The sequence below is a fragment of the Nicotiana sylvestris genome, chromosome 11 (assembly GCF_000393655.2).
Source record: "Nicotiana sylvestris chromosome 11, ASM39365v2, whole genome shotgun sequence".
Lineage (NCBI taxonomy): Eukaryota > Viridiplantae > Streptophyta > Magnoliopsida > Solanales > Solanaceae > Nicotiana > Nicotiana sylvestris.
In genome coordinates this window covers 51,083,443-51,106,175 of record NC_091067.1, presented here as the reverse complement: position 1 = coordinate 51,106,175, position 22,733 = coordinate 51,083,443, and the positions used below count along the sequence as shown (strand labels likewise).

General features: G+C 37.0%; 1 protein-coding gene across 1 annotated transcript; it reads left to right on the top strand.

The window, feature by feature from the left end:
- Positions 1 to 16,271: 16,271 nt before the first annotated feature.
- Positions 16,272 to 16,898, top strand: LOC138881027 (uncharacterized). Its single transcript, XM_070161223.1, has one exon. The coding sequence runs from the start codon at positions 16,272 to 16,274 to the stop codon at positions 16,896 to 16,898; it is 627 nt and encodes a 208-aa protein (XP_070017324.1).
- Positions 16,899 to 22,733: the final 5,835 nt, after the last annotated feature.

Genomic DNA, 22,733 nt, shown 5'->3' with positions numbered 1-22,733 from the left:
AATGGGGAACAAGGGATAATGGGCTGCTGAAAATCAGGGAAAAGGTTTTACATAATGGGATTTTCTGTTTTTAAAAAAGAAGAAGGGGGTCCAAGAAGCACTTAAATTGCCTAGGACCAGCCCTGTATAAATACAGGAGCTGGACAGACAGTTAAAGACAGAATTTTTGAGTGAGAAAGAGAGAATTTTAAGAGAGAGTTTTGCATGCAGAATTTAGGAGAGTCTTTGAGGAATTTTCAGAAAAACTGGAAGAAAGTTTAAGAGTTCCTTTTGAAGAAATTTTAGGAAAATTGAGAGGGAGTTTCAGATTTTAGGATCAGTTTTCAGAAGAGGAGAGTTTGAGAGATTTTAAAAGAGGAAAAAGAAACAGAAAAGGAACAAAAGAGCATTCACACACACACAGATATACAACAACAGAAAAACAAAAATCAGAAAAAATGGGATTTTGAAACTGAAAAGGAATTGAAATTTGAAATATTGTTTCTTTTGTTGAATTTGTTCAACCTTACTTGGTTCCATTGATTCAATTAATATTTGAAGTGTCCAGCTTTAAAAATAGCTGTACTGTGTATCTGTTTTCTTCGGATCCTCTTATTGCTCAAATTTGAGGGAATACTGGTATTTCGCTGTTTTTGTTACTGCTGAAACTTACTTCTTCTACCTTCATTTTCAGGTATATATATCCTTTTAAATTCTATGTTGGAAAGAGATTCAATATGGTGGATAAATGAAGATTGAATTGAAATTCTGTTTTTATCTGTCCAAATTCATCAATTTAAATTTCGTTTTTTTTATTTTATGTTAGTTAATTAGTAGTGAATTCAATTTGATAGCTATGAGTTAATTGTCTTACTTTGAAAGTTCGTATAAAGATTTGTAATAACATTATCTCATTATCTCATTAGTTTAATCATATTAAATTGTCGAAGTAGGGAATATGGTATGAATGTTGTTCATTATTTAAATTTTGTTGTTGGTTAAGTAAGAAGTGATGTAGAAGGGCCAAGATAACTATAGTAGTGATATTTTTTGTTACATAAGGTTAAGATGATGATGTCGATAAGATAATAGATGTGTGTATAAACTTTGGTGAAAGGTGACATGGTATAGCTTGTTACGATGTTTAAAATATTATGAAGGTTTACAACATATAACTAAGTTGCATATAAGGTAATTTTGTTGAATTGGCTTGTATAATAATTCCTTTCTTATAAACTCGAATGCCTATCTACCTTCTTAAAATAAATTAACCAAGTAATTAGGCCTATTAGATTAAAAGCAAGCATATAAGAATGAAAAAGATGTATAAGCATAAATTGCCACACTTCATATCAATGATAATTAGAAGTAGAATTTGCATTAAATAAATAATGAAAATTCTCGGAAAATATTTCCTTCCTTTATGAATCATTTATTTTCAGTTTCATATGCAATTTATTCTTTGGCATATATATATATATATGTCATATATGTTTAAAAATAGTACTAATCATGTTTTTATTCTGTTCTTTGAACTTGAATAGTCTTGGATAAACATGTTATATGTGGAAATTCCATAATATCATTATAAATATGTCGCGCGATTAGGGATACGTTCGCGTACCCTGATTATATTTTTAAAAGCAAAAATTCGGATTATGCGTACGCGCAATTTCGAACGAATGTTTAATAAAAGGATTTTTCCCAAAGGCGTTAAATCAATTTCATAAAAAAAAACCGAGATGTACGGTTCACTATTCAGAAAAACAAATATTATTGATTCGACACAATTTCGAAAAATGATTGCTCAATAAATATATTATCCGAAGTTATTGTGTACACGTACGCGTGACACAATTCCGCATTTTTAAATTTATAACACGAATATACGTACGCGTAACTCGATTCAAAGAAGGGTTCTTAACCACAATAAGTAAAAGCGGTAGAAAAATCATGTAAATAAAAGTATTTAATAAAAATCAAGATAATTAAGCCAATAATAAAAACAGTTAAGCGACCGTGCTAGAACCACGGAATTCGGAAATGCCTAACACCTTCTTCCGGATTAACAGAATTCCTTACTCAGGATTTTTGGTTCGCAGAAAAATAAACAGAGTCATATTCTCCTCGATTCAGGGATTATAATTGGTGACTTGGGACGCCTCAAAATTCCCAGGTGGCGACTCTGAAACAAATAAACAAATCCCGTTTCGACTGTCCTTTAATTGGAGAAAACTCCCCACGCGCCCCGCGGGCGCGGGAAAAAGGAGATGCGACAGTAGTCTATCTTGATAAGCTAGCCGGATCATTATTCTCTATCGAGGTAACAAGATTGAGCCATATTAAGTCAGCTTCTTCCACTTAGTAAGAGGCCCCAACATATATCTGCATGTTACTGAGTAAATACCTGATGATGTCAATCGATATTTTACACCTTGGCACCAGTTCTCCTCCTTCCATTTAGCGAGTTCAATTTTTTCAGTACCAACTACAATCCTGCACTGGTGTATGATGTCATATATCAGTTGTCCCTCTCTATATATTGTATGCACCCATTTCACCCAAAGCACATCTTTTTTGGTTGTCAATTGTCACACAACTTCCCAACAGAAAATCATGTTCCATAGCTTACATCCTTAAATGTTCAGGCCATCATATTGCTTAGGAGTACACACTTTTTTCCAAGAGACTAGTGTCACTTTTTTTCTCCCCATCGCTACCCCACAAATAATTCCTACACTTTTGATCAATTTCTTTCAACACACTTTAAGGTAGAATAAAAGCGGCACCCCAAAAATTGTATACAGAGAATAAGACTGCATTGATGATTTGTAGTCTTCCTGCATATGAGAGTTGTTCATTAGTTGGGGTATCCTGATCTATTAGGGTTTTCTCAATTTTTAGGATTCTACGTTGAAGGTCAGAGAATTAAGGATAGGCTTTAGCTTGGTGGATCACGAAGTTTCATAGCGAAAGTTCTAGGGATCTCATAAGGTTTAAACAAATGGATTGAAGAAGTTGAGGTTTCTGCTGGTTTAAAACTAGTATATGCTGAAGGTGATTTTGTAACTAAATATTCACCAAGAGATTGTAAATATTTATTTGTATAATTATTTCATTCAAATATATTTTTAATATCTTTGCCAGTAATAGCTTCATTTTTGTTTTTTAATTTGAAAGAATTAGCTACTACAGAAATATTTGCATAACTTGTTGAAAATACTTGTGCTGGAGGAAGTTGTGAGATGACTTCCTCTCCGGAGGTTTTCCAAATTTTTGAAACGTTAATTGACTTACAAAAAGGAAAACTTAATTGGTGATATTCAACATAAGCTTCAAACCATTCAAAGAAATTAATTTGTTCTTTTATAAAGTTTAAAGACTCATAGTAAATGCTTTGGTGATTTTTTCTTTCGTCTCCTTGAAAATTCTAGAAAACCCAAGTTCTTTTCAAAATATTTTCTTGTGAATAAAAATTTGCTCGAAGTTTTTCTTTATCAATTTGAAAATCTTTTTCTAAAACTCCTAATTCAGCACCTAAAGCTGAGTAAGTTGGAGATTGAGGTTGTTCATAACTAACTTCTGTTGGAGGGGCTGTTTTTGCAGAATATTTGGCTTGTGGGATCCTAGATTCAAAATTAACAGTTTCAATCCTAGAAGGAAAGGAAGATATTAAATGTCTTCTAGACTGTGTCGAAGAGGAAGAGACAGAGACTCTTTGGCTAAGGGACCTTTGAAAGGAAATGGTTACAGATCCGCTAGAATATTATTGGACCAGAGAGACCGTAGTATTTTCTGGTTTCTCAGCTTAAGTAGCATCTTGTAGTAACCAGTTTTGTGGTAGAGAAACTTGGTTCCAAGAAATGAGTTTTGGTATTGACAGATGAGATCTTTGTTGTTCTGTTTTGAAAAGAACAATTTCACCTTTATGAATGGTTTTCATGGCTCCAGTATTAAAGGCTGAACTCATGTCTTTTATACTGCTACTGGTAAGGATCCAATTTTGATTTTATAATTTGTTGTTTTAACATTGGGAGTTAAAGAATCTAAGATATTTCTGTCTCTAAGAGATATTGTAATATTAGGAAAACAATCAAAGTAAATTGGACCGCTACAAAGTGTTACAGCCCATATTTTGTACGTAAAAGTACGCCATAAAAATTGATGAAAGCTCGGAAATGAGATGTTACATCCCCCATTTTCGTACGTTAAAGTTTTGTCATAAGTTAACCGACGTAAGCTCGGGAATGAGATTATTTTGAGACTATAAGCATTATGCTATTTCAAACAAGTGATGAGTAAATTCGTGAAGGTGAGAGGGTAAACAAATCGAAGAAAATAAATTTCATCAAAGTTTGACATTTTTAGATAAAATACGGTCCAAGCTACAATACCCCGTATTTATGAGCTAGTGCCATACAAGGTACCACATGACATGATAGCAAGATGTATAAAGTGTGTTAAAAGTGAGTAGTATTTTAAGTAATTTGAGATAATTCTTAATTATATGGGTAATTAATTAATTATTGAATTTGTGGATAAATATTTAAATGAGATTTGTTGGATAATTATAAGGGGGCAACATCCACGTGGGATTTTGAAAAGTTGGCAGCAAGTTGCTATCTAGTCATATGCTTAAGGAGGTGGTGGCTTATTTATAGGATTTTGTGGCTTAGTCACCATATAAGTGGGCCCCACACCCCCTAAGATTAAAAGAACCCCTCTAAATCACTTAAGGGAGATACATATATCTCTAATGTAAGGAAGAATGCTTCAGCAAACTCATACAGGTGATAACAATGTGATTTTCTATCAAATCCATACAAGACTGCTTAGTAACGTGAGAATTGCGATTCTAACGGAGCACAGTACAATCTTTCTCAAGAATATCACACAGTTATTTCTCTACTTTGATCCATCGTTACGTATTTTATCACAATTGACGTGTATTAGTGGGATTGTCAAGAAAATCGGATCATGTATGTTAAGGCTATCCCTTCTTTCTTTTTGGCATGATCCACACGATATAAACGAAACGAGAAAATGCACAACTTCCATAAATAACTCTATTCATAGAAGTATTAGAGGTGCCTATGTTCTTGAATTTCCATGTGTCTTATTATTACATCTTCTATTCATGGGTCTTAGAAAAATACGTAAGTTGAAAAAAGTTTACTTTATGATATTTCTCTAAGTCATAATGGTCTTATGACATTCCAAGAGATTTTATTGACGTACTTCTCATGCATTGCATTCATTTATACATGTACATTGACCCATGACTAGATGGCGTCATATACGTATATATATGTATATATATGTATATGGGATATGGGAAGTGGTTACAGTGTTATATACGCACCACCACCTGATCAACTAGCATACATTGATGATTTTTTCCATAGTGGCCGAGCTGATATGATGGGATGCCCTCAGAGGTTTGATGATGTTATGAACACATGTACCTATGCATGACATGAAATTCATATGCATATGCATGGCACTATAAGTATTTCATGATTTATTGAGCTATCCAAACTTACAGGTTGAGTCATTTACTCCATGTTTTTTCCATGTCTTTTATATACTTATTTATATGACTTACATACTCGGTACATTATTCGTACTGATGTCCTTTTGTAGGGGACGATGCATTCATGCCTGCAGGTATAGACAATCAATTTGACGATCCCTCATAGTAGACGAGGTTAGCATTCAGCGAAGGATCGATAAGACTCCACCTCATTCGGAGTGCAGCCGAGTCCATGAGTCATCGTGTCAAAATTTTACTACAGACTTATGGGTAGGTCGGTACCCTGTCCCATTTGATGTCAAATACTCTTAGAGGCTTTGTAGACAGAGGTTCATTTTGTACAGCATGTCAGAGGCCTTGACGGCCCATATGTATTCATATATTAAGAAAGATGGATCATTGATACAGTACTTTCCCACTTATAGTTATACATTACGAGTTGTGGCCATGTTGGCCCAATTACCAATGATAGTACGATAAGAAATATAAGTTACGTTGGTACTCAGTTGAGTAAGGTACTAGGTGCCCATCATGACCCTTCGGTTTGGATCGTGACAGAAGTGGTATTAGAGCAATTTTGTCCTAGGAAATCTACAAGTCGTGTCTAGTAGAATCTTGTTTGTAGGTGTATTGTGCACCACACTTATAAGCAGGAGGCTACATGGCATTTAGGACTGTCACTCTTTCTTCTTACTCTAAATCGTGTGGTACAACTTAGTTGTAAGAACTCAATTTTCTAAACTTTGTCTTATTCATAATACGACGATGCAAAGCGGTTGGTAAGGGATTGAATGCGGCTGTGGAAGAGTTGAGTCAGAGGAACTAGATTTTGCATCATGCTTAGGATGAGTAAATGTAAGGTCTCCAGAAGATCATGTGTGTACTGAAAGGTGTAAGCTTCTTGATAAGGATCCCAAAGGCAAGAATATCTATCCACTCTTATGGTAAAAAGCAATGAAACAGAAGGTACAAGTTTCAATAAGTAAAAGAAGCAAGGTGAAGAAGGGTAAGAGGTACCTAGTTAGTAGAGATGAACATTATCTACAATTCAGGAAGAGAGAGATATAAGCATTTTGAGTTACCTTCAATAGTTATGCCTTAGGGGGCTAACAGGTATAGTTAAGAGAAGGACGAGATATAAGGATCCAGCTGGGGTTAGGGTAACTCAAATTAGTTAATGGATTGCTTGCGTTAGTTGACATTTCCGAAGAATATTGCGAATGTGCTAATATATCTCCTCGTGAGACACCCAGATGGTGCACTATAAAATAGTATAGCAAGATATGAGTACTACAAAGACAGGCATTAGAATCTTGGAATGGATAAATATTACCTTAGTGTGGCTCTCGTCATTAGTAGAGAGAGAATGTTAGGCAACCCAAAGAGCCAGTAAATGGAGCAAGGGGAGCTAAAAGCATAAGAATGTCTTGTTGAAGTTTTTGAAATAAGGTGATAGACATAAATGTTAGCGGGAAAGAAGAAGAGAGTTAATGATGCATTATGAGTAAGGTGTGATACATGGATGACCGCAGTAGATAAAAAGAATGACAGTATTACAGAGTCTATAGTCAAGGGAAGGAAAAGACAAGAGGTGACAGGCCTTGAGGCAACAAAAGAGTATAGGTCATAAAGTCACATCCTCATTTCAAGAAATAAGTTCGTGACTCTAACGTGATTCCCAGAAGGAAAAGTTAGACTCCGAAGTAATAGAAATCAATATAGATTGGTGAAAAAGATAAATTAGACATGAATTATGGACTGAGTGGTTTGATAACGGTCGACATCATGAGAATTTCATATTGCGTTTCGGCGATAATAGAATGGACAACAGAAAAAGATTCATGAGAAATTTAGAGGATGGTTATTCAGGAAGACCCTTCCCTAAAGCAAGCAAGGTGAGCAAAGTTAAGCTTAAGAGACTGTATGTGCCAGTTACACTAAGTTTCACCCTCGTGAGTAAGGAATTTTGTTATCCTTGGTACAGAAGGATTACCGCAAGGCGAGTAAGGGTCATCGATGATGTGAAAAGACGCCCAAGATGAAAACGTAAAACATCTATAGGTAGATCCTCATGGCTCCAACTCTTAGTACTCCCCTAAATGGGGGAATATGAAGTGATGTGGCATTAAGTCGGAATTAAGTGGTTCTAGTAATTATGGAATGATAAAGGAAAAATACGATAAAAATGAGAAAGGGATGGGATTGCACTTATTCAAATCCTACAGATATGCTATGATTCCAGAATATTATGTAAACACGATGTCAAGGAAAGGAAGTAAGGGTTCCTGTCGGGATGTTATTGATAAATAAGGAGCTAGTGCGAAAGGTAAGTTAAGACAAAGGAAATAACCCAAGAAATATTACGTGGAATATTGATATGAAAATGGGTCAACAAGTAGTTGGTAGTTGATTTAGGAAGAGCCTAGTTATGGCGAGACAGGAGTTTACAGAAGAATCAACAAATCATGCAAGATAAACATAGTAAAACCTAATATAGTGAATTCAGCCTCGCAGTAATCTCATTGTAATACTTGAGAAATATTCAGCTAGGAGTTGGGATAGTTAAAGGTACCTATGAAAGTTACGGGAATAAAAGAGAGTACCACTGGGAAGACAGTCAAAATATCTGTTCAGAAGCAACCCTACAAGCACATGGGCATGGAGGTAAGTAATTATGGATAATTATAAGCAAGGAAGGACATCAAAAATTCCATCTAGTATGTTGGGTAATAAGCTCGCTGCTTTACAAGAGTCAGAGGGTCCTCCCTAAGTACTACAATGAAAGACTAGCTGAGAAAATGAGGAAGAAGGCTTCAACATAAGCACAGTGACCGAAAGAGGAAATGGTCTTGTAACAACATTCTCACAACAACACCGTATGCACTCCATAAGAACCTATCGTGGCTAATGAACGGGTAGAAGAAAAAATCAAAAGATGATATTCAATATGGGTTGTATGGAATTCCAATATGTGTGGCACTAAGATAAGCCTAGTATTCAGGTAACAAGTGGCAGAACGACTAGGAAAAGTAATTGCTTACATTTAGAGAAAGCTGAGAAGGAACGAAAGGAATTATTTGATCAATGATCCAGAGTTAATTACGTTATTAGCGCACTTAAGATTTCAGAGTATTATCCATGCAGCATATATGTTGACAATCATACAACTGTAGAAGACTCCGATATAAGTTAAAAGAAAGAATTGAGTCCAGGTCATAGACAAAGAATTGAATTGTTAGAAGATTGTATCATGGATATTCCATAGCGTCAAGGCTAAAAGTAATAAATAATACTATGAGTCGCAGATCGGGAGATAACTTAAGCCTACATAAAGCTGATCAAAAGGAGGAGGAAACTAAAGAGATACATCAACGAAGTAAATCAAGAATCTAATTATTAGACCCAGAAGCAGGATTACTCTTAGATATCAAAGGTACAAGAGAGATAGTACAGTAGCCATTTTCTATAATGGCTCTACGATAAAGCTAGTTAGAAGAAGTACCAGCCTCATAAGAAGTAAGTATAAAGTTCTCACAGGATTGTGTATACATCAGAGGTACACGTATTATAATAGAGCTTCAAGTCGTAGATGTGAATTATACCTATATGGAAGGGAGGTCATGAAAGAGATAGAAGATGTGATGTGATATTTTAAGGTAAGTAAGGTAAAGGTGAACAACGTATGAGATACTCAAACATAGAAGGTTTTGAATAGTCCATACCGCGGATAGAAGGCTAGAAGCACGGGGATCAGTATCCAAGAATGATAGCGTCCTCCTCAAAGGCATATCTTCCAGTCGATGATTTCTAGGTATCGAGAGGTCCAGTTAAGAGAGTAAAGAAGAGTTAGAGATTATGTGATGTCTCGCTTGATGTTCTAAAATAACACAAGTAAATCTGTGGTGCAGGCAAGTTGTAGGAAGGTTGCGAGTAGTATAAATAGATATGTATAGGTCGTAAGCTAAATTATGGTAAAACGACAAGGTTTTAGGAAGACATGAGTAAGGATAAGAAAGGACAAGGCAGACCTCAGTAATGATAAATTGAGGTAAGAGTTATGGTATAGTATGACCTACTTAGATGCAGTATAGTCATGTAGATAGATAACCGGGCCTATGAAATAAGATATAGCAATATTCGTAAGTTCGACAAAGTACCGAGCGAAGAACCTCAGTATACCTACAGATGCCCAAAGGGACATCTTGTCAAGTTCTGTATATGTTTAAAAAGTGAGGCCTAGAGATGGGCTAAAAACTGGAGGAAAAAAGAGAGAAGAGTCGCATAGGTGCACTTATCGGGAAAAAAGTTGTACAGGCTGCATGATAGAAGGTAGCAATAGTTAAGAGATTGGAAGGATTCCGACTACAAGTCGTAGTGTGTGAAAGAGGCCTAAAGGGGGGAATGCCCTGGCCTTTGGATTTATTCACAGAACAGTCTCCTAGATAGCAAGAACAATATTAAAACCATTCATAAGAGCTATCCGGTTATAAGACCGATAAGTGTATCAGTGAACATTCGAGGACGAATGTTCCAAAGGGGGGAATGATGTTACACCCCATGTTTTCGTACGTGAAAGTACGCCATAAAAATTGATGAGATGTTACATCCCACATTTTTGGTATGTTAAAGTTTTGACATAAGTTAATCGACTTAAGCTCGAGAATGAGATTGTTTTGAAATTATAAGCATTATGCTATTTCAAGCAAGTGATGAGTAAATTCATGAAGGTGAGAAGGTAAGCAATCAAAGAAAATGAATTTCATCGAAGTTTGACATTTTGAGATAAAATACGGTTCAAGCTACAATACCCCGTATTTATGGACTAGTGCCATACAAGGTACCACATGACCATGATAGCAAGATGTATAAAGTGTGTTAAAAGTGAGTAGTATTTTAAGTAATTTGAGATAATTCTTAATTATATGGGTAATTGGTTAATTATTGGATTTGTGGATAAATATTTAAGCGAGATTTGTTGGATAATTATAAGGGGGTAACATCCACGTGGGATTTTGGAAAGTTGGCAGCAAGTTGCCATTTAGTCATATGCTTAACGAGGTGGTGGCTTATTTAGAGGTTTTGTGGCTTAGACACCACATAAATGGGGCCCAAAATCCCTAAGATTAAAAGACCCCCTCTAAATCACTTAAGGGAGATACATATATCTCTAATGTAAGGAAGAATGCTTCAGCAAACTCATACAGTTGATAGCAACGTGATTTGCTATAAAATTTATACAAGACTACTTAGTAACATGAGAATTGCAATTCTAACAGAGCACGGTACAATCTTTCTCAAGAATATCATACAGTTTTCCCTATTTTGATCTGTCGTTAAATGTTTTATCACAATTGACATGTATTAGAGGAATTGTCAAGAAAATCGGATCTTGTATGTTAAGGTTACCCCTTCTTTCCTTTTGGCATGATCCACACAATATAAACGAAACGAGCAAATGCACAACTTTCATAAATAACTCTATTCATAAAAGTATTAGAGGTGTCTATGTTCTTGAATCCCATGTGTCTTATTATTACATCTTCTGTTCATGGGTCTCAGAAAAATACATAAGTTGAAAAAAGTTTACTTCAGCATATTACTCTAAGGCATAATGGTCTTATGATATTCCGAGAGATTTTATTGACGTACTTCTCATGCATTGCATTAATTTATACATGTACATTGACCCATGACCAGATGGCTTCATATATGCGTATATATGTATATATATGTATATGGGATATGGGAAATGGTTACAACGTTATATACGCACCACCAGCTGATTAGCTAGTATACGTTGATGATTGTTTTCACAGTGGCCGAGATGATATGATGGGATGCCCTCAGAGGCTTGATGATGTTATGAACACATGTACATATGCACGACATGACATTCATACGCATTTGCATGATACTATTAGTATTTCATGATTTACAGAGCTATTCAGACTTACAGGTTGAGTCATTTACTCCATGTTTTTTCCATGTCTTTTATATACTTTTTTATGTGCCTTACATAATTGATACATTATTCGTACTAACGTCCTTTTGTTGGGGATGCTGCATTCATGCTTGCAGGTATATGCAATCTGTTTGACGTGCCCTCATAGTAGACGAGGTTAGCATTCAGCGAAGGATTGGTAAGACTCCACCTCATTCGGAGTGTAGCCGAGTCCATGAGTCATCGTGTCAGAATTTTGCTACCGACTTATGGGTAGGCCAATACCTTGTCCCATTTGATGTCAAATACTCTTAGAGGCTTTGTAGACAGAGGTTCATTTTGTACAGCATGGCAGAGGCCTTGACGACCCGTATGTAATCGTGTTTTAAGAAAGATGGATTACTGATACAGTGCTTTCCCACTTATAGTTATACATTACGAGTTGTGGCCATATTGGCCCATTTACCAACTATATTACGATAAGTAAGATATGTTAAGTTGGTACTCGATTGAGTAAGGCACCGGGTGCCCGTCGTGACCCTTTGGTTTGGGTAATCATTGAAGACTAAAAATCTAGAATCTCTAAGACAGAGGAGTAGAGATGTGTCTTGACCTTCTCTAGATAGAGGTCTAGCTGCAATCTGTACTAAATCAAAATGGATATTTTGCCTATATTTTCTATAGACTTGGAGTTTAAAAGTTTGATTTCCTCATGATCTGATTCAAGATGAATGGTTTGATCTTCCTTACTTGAATTGGAATCTTAAGCAACTCAATTCCGATCTTCACTGATCTGAGACGACCCTCTGTTCAAGTACCCCTTCTTCTGCTCGAGCCTCGGCAGAGCCTTTTTGATCTCATTCGTATTCTCGGGTTCGGGGAGCTCCGACAGGGGGACTTGAGTCTCAGCAGAACCTTCCCTTTTCTTCTCTCTCCTTTCCCTTATCTCCCGGGTCTCAACCGAATTTGCTCCATTTTGCTCAGTTTGGGAGCGGAGGTACCCAATTGTAGAAATATGGTAATCACTGGTTAAGAGCCATCATGAAGACTTGTAAATTGTGGAATGTGGATGTTTAGAGATCTTCCAGTCATCTATTGATTGATGCAAATCAGAAAAGCTAATTTCTTTTTTGAGTTTGGGATTGGAGGAGGATGATGAGGAGGAAGATGAATAAGTTGGAGAAGAGAAGGAATATTTAGATGGGGAAGAGAATGAGTGGAAGAAAGCCATGACTTAGATCTACAAGTAATTACAACAAAAATAACAATGATAACTTTAATGCTTCCTGTTCTTCGTTCAAGAGATTATTGGGTTCCATAAGGATAATATTCAAGTTCTTAACTTAATATTATGTCGAAAATTTAGATCTAAAAATGAAATCTGTGGATACATGTCTTCTCTTATATATAATAATTAAATCTAATTATTTCTTAAGAAGTTGTTCTTTAGGATGACTCAAAGGTTATAAATAACCATCACAAGCCAACTGAGCAATATTATATCCACTTTTCTGAGGAAAACTGCTTACAAAACAGATCCGGAAGGATCACAATGCCAACCTTAAGAGATCTTCTTAAAAAAGTATAAGTTTAAGAAAGATATATAAAAGAACTCATATATCTAGATCTAAGTTTGATCTATCAATAACACATAAAAGCAAGTTAAAAATAAGAATAATAATCCTTACTTCCCCCATGGCTCTGATACCAAGGGGACCAGAAGCGAAACACCTAAAAGATTAGGGGAAAAATAAATAAATAAATGTAAGGATAAAAAGCAAATAACAATAAGATAATTAAACCTACAGAAGATACAGTTGGAGTGCAAATAAATAAATTTATGGGGTAGAGCCGACCATGTAAATAAAATGCGATAAAGTAAATTACATTCATTGTTGTTACTGATATTCTTGTACCCATTGTGGTGGTGGAGCCATGGGCTATTATTGTGAAAACATTGATATTATAGATTATTGGCAAATTATGATATATGGGCGCTTGTGGTGCGAGTTGTTATTGTAATATGATATTGATGCACATGCGGCGGTATAAGGCTTGGGGTTTGATGTGCATGTGGCGGTATAAGGTGGGACTTATGTGCATGTTTCTTGTAGGGGAACTATGTGAAGCCACGTGGCATCATAAGGTAGGCTAAAGTGCGTGTAGCTATTTCGGGAAAACTGTTTTCAAAATTTATTTCAAATGTAAGGCTCACGCGTGGGTATAAGGCAAGATTATGATTGAGATTGTGAATTGTGAATTGTGAATACGAGGCGGTACCTCAGTTGTGATTCTTGATTTATACGAGGCGGTACCTCAGTGGTGATTCTTATTGTACATGAGGCGATACCTCGTTGTGATTCTTGCTGTTTATTTCCTTATCGTTCTAACAGTTGTTGTCCGTGTATGATCATTGTGATTCTTTTTAGTTGGTTCTTTTATGCTATTTCCATGCTTAAATTTCCAGTATTAGTTCATGCTATTATTTTAACTTATATTATTTATTTCTCCGCTTTCTATTATTTATCTTTATTATATTTCATACTGCTTATCTATATCCTAGTAGGTGTATCGACCTGACCTCGTCACTACTCTACTGAGGTTAGGTTTGATACTTACTCGGTGCCATTGTGGTGTACTTATACTACGCTTTTGCACATTTTTGTGCAGATACAAGTACGTCTGCTCGTGCCGGCCATTAGAGATCATTTGTAGCTGCTTTACGGAGACTTCAAGTTATGCATGCTCGACGTCCGCAAGCCTCAGAGTCACCTTCCTTGATTTTACTACTATTGTATTTCTTTTCCTTCAGACATTAATGTATTAGATATTCTAGTTTTATTCTATAGAGCTTGTGACTCAGTTCCACCGAATTTGGGGGAGCGTATTGTTGAGATTATGTTTTGTATCGAAAGGTCATATTAGTTATTCAGCTTATTTTAGTATTTTGATAATTGTTCTGCCAAGTTATTATTATTTGTTAGGCTTACCTAGTCGTAGAGACTAGGAGCCATCACGACATCTTACAGAGGGAAATTGGGGTCGGACAAGTTGGTATTAGAGCTCTAAGTTCATAGGCGTTACGAGTCATAAACAGGTTTAGTAGAGTCTTGCAGATCGGTATGGAGTCGTCTATACTTATCTTCGAGAGGCTACATAACTATTTGGAAACTTCACTTCTTTGATTCCTTATCATGTGAATTGGTTGACTTGGAAAACTGAATCTTTGACTTTCTATTCTCTCACAGATGGTGAGGATACGCACTACTGGATCCAACGATCAGACACATGTGCCCCCTGCTAGAGCTGCGAGAGGCCGGGGTCGGGGCAGAGGCCAAAGGCCGAGAAGGGGCATGTGGTGCAACCAGAGCACATGCCAGAGCTGCGACAAAGGAGCCACCAGTAGCTCTAGTCGGGGGACAGGCACCCGAGGCGCCTATTTCCACCCCAGCACTTCAGGAGACCCTTGCACAATTTTTGAGCATGTTCGGCATATTAGCTCAAGCGGGGTTGATTCCACTTGCACCAGCCATATCTCAGGATGGTGGAGGAGCACAAACTCTTGCGGCCCGCACCCTAGAGCAGTAGGTTCAGATTGATCATATCTCAGAGGTTATCCTAGTACTGCATGTTTCTCTGATTTAGCTCGTGGTTAGGGCAGCAGCATTTGAGGAGAAGCAACTTAGGCTAGAGAGGTTCAAGAAGTACCACCCTCATACTTTCAGTGGTTTGGCTTTAGAGGATACACACGATTTTCTTGAGGAGTACGATGGGTATTGTGGATATGAGTGGGGTTGCTTTTACTACCTTCATGCCATCAAGTGCGGCATATTAGTGGTGCCGAGTGTACGAGGATGGTAGCCCAGCCAAGGCAGCTTCACTTACTTGAACTCGATTTTCAGAGTTATTCTTGAGGGAGTTTGTTCCCCAGACCCTTCGGGATGCATAACACTTAGAGTTTGAGCAGTTGTGCCAGGGTACTATGACAATGTCAGCATATGTTGTCTGATTCAATGATTTGTCCAAAGATGCACCTTCCTTGGTTTCTATCGTCAGAGAGCGAGTCCATCGGTTTGCCGAGAGAATTATGGTATTATATTCAACATGGCTAGGGAGTTAGAGATAGATACTCCATATCAGCAGGTGGTTGAGATTGCACGGAGGTTGGAGGGCATGTGAGGCTGTGACAGAGATGATAGAGAGTCCAAGAGGCCTCGTGGTACATAAGGATTTAGTAGTGGTCATGTTGCAGCTACAACCCGTCATGGTAGAGGCTATGTAAGTCGTCCAGTTCATATAGCGCTTCCACCTTCTAGTGGTGCTCCGGTTGTACCGAGGTTTCAAGTTGTAGCTACAACCCATGATGGTAGAGGCTATGGAAGCCATTCAGTTCATTTAGCGCTTCCAGCTTCTAGTTGTGCTCCGGTTGTACCGAGGTCTTAGGTTACTCACTTTGCTCAGCCACTTTCTAGTGCACCTCCTACATAGGGTGCCTTCAGCGGTCAGTCCAGCCGACCAGGCCCGAACCAGTCCCAGTAGCCACACCCACCGAGAGCTTGCTTTGAGTGTAGTGAAACCCGCCACATGGTTAGAGACTGCCCCAGACTTAGGAGGGGTGCACCTCCACAGGCCACTCAGGCTCCACATATTCAGTCAGGCCGACAAGCTTCTCAGGCCATGATTGCTGCTCCACCCACACAGCCAGCTAGGGGTGGGGGATGACTGGGTAGAGGTCGCCTTAGAGGGGGAGTCCAGGCCAGATTCTATGATTTTTCGGGTAAGACGGATGTAGTTGCTTCAGACTTAGTCATCACATGTATGGTTTCGGTTTGCCATAAAGATGCATCGGTCTTATTTGATCTGGGATCAACTTATTCATATGTGTCATCTTACTTTGCTCCATATTTGGATATATCTCGTGATTCCTTGAGTTCTCTTATTTATGTGTCCATGCCTGTGGGAGATTCTATTATTGTGTACCGTTTGTATTGGTCGTGTTTAGTTATCATTGGTGGTTTTGAGACCAGAGTTTATCTATTGTTACTTAGTATGGTAGACTTTGATGTTATCTTGGGCATGGACTGGTTGCCACCCTATCATGTTATTCTAGATTGTCATGCCAAGAACGTGACATTAGCTATGCCAGGTTTACCACAGTTAGAGTGGAGGAGTGCGTTGGATTATGTTCCTAGCAGGGTTGTGTCATTTTTAAAGGCTCATCGGATGGTTAAGAAGGGGTGTGATGCTTATCTAGCCTTTGTGAGAGATATTAATGCTGATGCTCCTATCGTTGAGTCAGTTCCGATAGTGAGAGACTTTCCAGATGTTTTCTCAGCAGATCTTCCGGACATGCTGCCCGATAGGGATATCGATTTTGATATTGACTTGTTGCTGGGCACTCAGCCCATTCTATTCTACTATATCGGATGGCCCCAATGGAGCTGAGGGAGTTAAAGGAGCAATTGTAGGATTTACTTGATAAGGGTTTCATTCGGTCTAGTGTGTCACAGTAGGGTGCTCCGGTCTTGTTTGCGAAGAAGAAGGATGGTTCTATGGGAATATGTATCGATTATCAGCAGTTGAACAGGGTTACAGTGAGGAACATGTATCCCTTTCCATGCATTGATGACTTATTTGATCAGCTATCGGGTGCTAGGGTGTTCTCAAATATTGATTTACACTCAGGTGATAAGCTGAACATTCGGGATTCGGATATTCCGAAGACTACCTTTAGGACTCGGTATGGTCATTAAGAGTTCCTTGAAATGTCATTTGGGTTGACCAACACCCCAGCAACATTTATGCACCTGATGAACAATGTATTCCAGCCTTATCTTGATTTATTCATCATTATGTTTATTGACGATATCTTGGTATACTCCCGTAGTCAGGAAGATCATGATCAGCAGTTGAGGATCGTGCTCCACACCTTAAGAAAGAGGAAGTTGTATGCAAAATTTTCCAAGTGTGAATTCTGGGTTGATTTGGTGGCGTTTTTAGGTCATGTGGTGTCGAGTGAGGGGATCAAGGTAGATTCGAAGAAGATTGACGCAGCGTAGAGTTGGCCCAGACCGTCTTTAGCTACTGAAATCCGGAGTTTCCTTGGTTTGGCTGGGGTATTATCATTGTTTCGTAGGGGGTTTCTCATCTATTGTTGCACATATAACCAGATTGACCCAGAAAGGTGCCCATTCAAATGGTCCAAAGAGTGTGAGGCAAGCTTTCAAAAGCTTAAGACTACTTTGACTACAGCCCCAGTGTTGGTGTTACCTACGGGTTCGGGGTCATATACTATGTATTGTGATGCGTCACGTGTTGGCCTTGGCACGATGTTGATGCAAGATAGTACGGTGATTGCCTACGCATCTAGATAGCTAAAGACCCATGAGAAGAATTATCCAGTCCACGTTTTGGAGTTGGTAGCCATTGTACATGCATTGAAGATCTGGCGGCATTACTTCTACTTTTATACCCCATTTTTTCGTACGCGAGAGTACGCCGCACGTCAGTTGATGTAAGCTAAGAAATGAGACTATATTTGAAAGTACATAAAGTAAGTTAATCACGTTACCTTGGAGGTTACAAATCTTTAATATCATGGATAACAACTACTAAGAGGGTTGAAAGACTTAGAAGCTAAACAAATTGAAGAAAATAAATTTCGTTGAGTGTCGAGAAATTGGGAATGTTATAACATGTACTTTTGGGATGAAACTGATGGGGTCCAAGCCTGCACTACTATTGAGTAGCAAGGATGTTCGATGCAGTTTTAACCAATAAGGTCGGGATCGAATCCACAGGGAGTTAATTTGTTTGGAGTTAGGTTTATATCCAAGTAGAGATTGTCGCACCTCCTTTTCACCGCACCCGCGAGGCGCGTGGGGGAGTTTTCTCCAATTAAAGGACAGTCGAAACAGGATTTATTTAATTATTTAAGAGTCGCCACCTGGGAATTTTAAGGCGTCCCAAGTCACCAATTTTAATCCCTGAATCGAGGAGAATATGACTCTGTTTATTATTCTGCGAACCAGAAATCCTGAGTAAGGAATTCTGTTAATCCGGAAGAAGGTGTTAGGCATTTCCGAATTCCGTGGTTCTAGCACGGTCGCTTAACTGTTTTTATTATTGGCTTAATTATCTTGATTTTTATTAAATATATTGATGTTACATGATTTTACTACCGCTTATACTTATTGTGATTGAAAACCCTTCTTTGATTCGAATTACGCGTACGTATATTCGTGTTATAAATTTAAAAATGCGGAATTGTGTCACGCGTACGTGTACACAATAACTTTTGATAATATATTTATTAAGCAATCATTTTTTTTTCGAGATTGTGCTGAATCAAGAATATTTGTTTTTCTTAAATATTGAACCGCACATCGCGGATTTTTATGAAATTAATTTAACGCCTTTGGAAAAATCCTTTTATTAAATATTCGCTCGAAATTGCGCGTACGCATAATCCGAATTTTGCTTTTAAAAATATAATCAGGGTACGCGAACGTATCCCTAATTGCGCGAAATATTTGCAATGATATTAGGGATTTTTCCATAAATTGTTTATTATATTATGAGAAATCTTCATTTAAGATATCCTTTAATTCTTGGAAAAGAATAATTCACAATTTATTGAATGTTGCCCGTTGATTATGATTTCCGAGTATTAATGTTTATCCCAAGACTACTCAAATTCTCGGTGAAAGAATAAAAGTTTGATTTTTAGCAAATACAACATATATATGTATTCCAAAGGATAAATTGTATATGAAAATAACAAATTCTTATTTCTAATTACCATTGATAAAAGTGTGGCAATTGGTGCTTATACATCTCGTTTCATTATCAAATACTCGCTTTTGATCTAATAAGCCTAATTATTTGGTCAATTTGTTTTATGAAGGTAAATAGGCATCGAGTTTATAGGAAAGGAGTTATTATACAAGTTACTTCAACAAAGTTACCTTACATGCAACCTAACTATTTGGCGTAAACATTCATAACGTTTTAACGTCATGACGAGCTATACCAACTTACTTTACTCATATGATTATACCTGTCATCATACCATATAATAACTTATACCAATCTAAACAAAATCATATTTGTTACAAGATATTCTACTAATGTAACTTCTTAATCTTTACATTTAGCTAATGGTATTATGGGATGTAATCAATGGCCCATTTTTATGCCTTACTCCCTGTTTTGACAATTCACATATACCTATACCAATGAGATTTCGGAATGGCTAACATTATTACAAAACTTTATATGAATTTCAAAATAAGACAATTTAACTCATAGCTATCAAATTGAATTCACTACTAGTTAACTAACATAAAAAAAATGAAATTTAAACTAATGAATTCGGACAATTGAAAAATAGAATTTCAATTCAAGCTTCATTGATGAGTCATGTTGAATCTCTTTCCAACTTAAAATTTAAAAGACATGTACCTGAAAATGAAGGTGGAAGGAATAAATTTCAGCAGTAGCAGCAATAACAAACTCAGCCCCAAATACCAGTATTCCCACAGATTTAAACAATAATAAGATCCGAAGAAAACAGATGCACAGTACAGTTACTTTTTAAAAGACACTTCAGATGTTAACTGAATCAGTGGAACCAAGTAAGGTTGAACAGATTCAACAAAAGAACAATATTTCAGATTTCAATTTCTTTTCAGTTTCAAATTCCCATTTTTTTTTGATTTTTCTGTTTTTGCTGCTGTATATCTGTGTGTGTGTGTGACTGTTCTTTTTGTTCCTTTTCTGTTTCTTCTTCCTCTCCTAAAATCTCTCAAACTCTCTTCTTCTGAAAACTGATCTCTCCTTCTGAAAACTGATTTCCCTCTCTCTGAAAACTGATTTTTTCTTCTCTTCGTAAAGTCTATTTTTTAAACTCTCTCTAAGCTCTCTTTTCTCTGAAAAACTCCCCTCTTTCTGTCTGTCCAGCTCCTGTATTTATACAGGGCTGGTTGCACCCTTTTAATGCTGGATGGACCCTTTATCCCTTTAAAAATTAGAAAGTTTCCATTAAAAACTACTTTTTAATACTTTATATGATCCTAACCTGATTTTCAGCAGCCCCATTATCCCTTGTTTCCCATTAGTATCTTAAACTATAGCCACTAACATTACATTATAATACACTAGCACTAACACCCTGTTTTTACTGTTTCATTCCCAGAAATGCCCCTGAAATCCTGATGTTATTACTGAAAAATCAGAACCTACTGCAAAACAGATTCTAAAATCTGTATAAACTTAATTATCCTTCTGATTTACAGCTATAACCAATCCTATTAACCTCCTAACACAATTGTATTTGACCAACTTTGTAAACTTGAATTCAAACTTGACATTACAGCAATATTACACTGAATTCAGAACTAACATCATAACAACATATTACTGAAATTATCATAACAATTCAGACTGGACTTAACATTGAACCAAAATCAAACACACACAGGATCATTGTCAATACTGACAATGCCCTGAAACTTTAATGTTCAGACAATAACATATATACAACACTTATTTTGACAGATTCATATAAACCGGGATGATTTAACTGACGAGTATTAGTTAAAAATGATTATCTACAATAGAAACAGATTGTTTCAATCAGTATTATCATGAATGAGAATTCATAATATAACTAATCGACGAACTTAATCGAGTCGATTACACACATTGTAACTAAGCACAATCAACAGAAACAATTCACATTTAAAATCAAGTAGACGGGTAGGAGACAGTATGATAATAAAAGATGGGAAAATTACACAGACTAAAACAAACACAAAAATACATGTATAATACACAAAATAAATAGAAAAAATACCTTTGAATCTTCAATTTTATTCCGACTCGAACTCAACTTGGATTTCGGATTTTTTGTTTGAAATCAAACTGACCTTAGTCGAAGTATTTTCCACTGAAAATACTTCGACTAAGGTCGATTAAACCTCAATCTTCATCATAATCTGAACCGAATCCGGAAGTTTGGTATTTTTTAGGGTTCTTAAAAACTCGATTTGGGATTTAACCATTTCTGGTCAGATTCGAGAAGAACCAAACATGATACAAGGGTGAAGGTAGCCTAGGGGTCATTTGGTGTTAGTTTGAAATGGATCTGAGTTTGTTCTTGTTTGGTCCGAATCTTCAAAAGAAGATTCGAGAAGTTCAGAACTGATTCGAGCCAAACTAATTTCAGTTCCATACTCAGGATGACTAGGGGAAGCTATGGTGTCGACTAGGTGCTGTTTGGTTTAGATCTGAACTTGGCTCGAATCTTCAAATGAAGATTCGAGAACCTTTAGGGAGATTCGAACCAAGCAGATAACATATTTGAATAGAGGGTGTTCAGGGGGTTCTGGGGTGTTAAGTTGGTGACCGGCGGCGTTGATGCCGCCGGGTTTCAGGCGATGGGGAATAGGGGCGGCTAGGGTTAGGGGGGGGGTCTGAGGAAGGTGACGATGAACAGTAGAGAGGGGGGGTTTAGTTAGGGGGGCCGGGGTAGGGGTCTGGAACTTATATAGGGGAGGGGTGGATTGATCTTGACCGTTAGATCAATCAGAATGAGCGGCCCGGATTTATTCACTTAACCAAACGGTGTCGTTTGGTTTTAGTCGGGGAAAGGGTCAGCCCGGGTTAGAAATGGATCGGGTTTGAGTGAGTATTTTAAGACCGTGAGATCAAAATGAATGAACGGTTCAGATCTAGTTGCCCTAAACGTCGTTGTTTTGTTTATGCACGGGCTGAACTGGACCGTTTGATTGCAATGAATCAACGGCTCTGATTGGAAATACCTCATGCGACGTCGTTTAATCTAGTTTGAATTGGACCGGACAGGGTATGCTGGATTGGGCTGTGGGGGTGAGTTAAAATGGTTTGGGCCTGATTGTTTTGTTTAAGAATTGGCCCAGATCCGTTTTACCCACTTAATTTCTACTTCTTTTAATTTCCTAATTAAATTCCTAATTATTAAATTCCTAAAAATTATAAAAAATAAAATTATCCTTGCAAAGATAAATTACCTATTAATGCATGGACAAAACATTAATCACACATTGGAATATTAAAACTAGAACAAACACATATTTTTGTGATTTTATTTTTTTTGAATCAATTATTAAATGCATAATCAAATCCTAGATATGCATGCAACATATATTTTTATTTTATTTTTCATTTTGTTATGACAAAGTAAACATTTACGGACATAACACAAATATTTAACACCACACAAATTCAAAAATTACACAG

What these genes read in the sequence shown, in the direction of transcription:
- LOC138881027 (XM_070161223.1), top strand. Translation starts at nt 16,272, where the DNA reads ATGGTTTCGGTTTGCCATAAAGATGCATCGGTCTTATTTGATCTGGGA.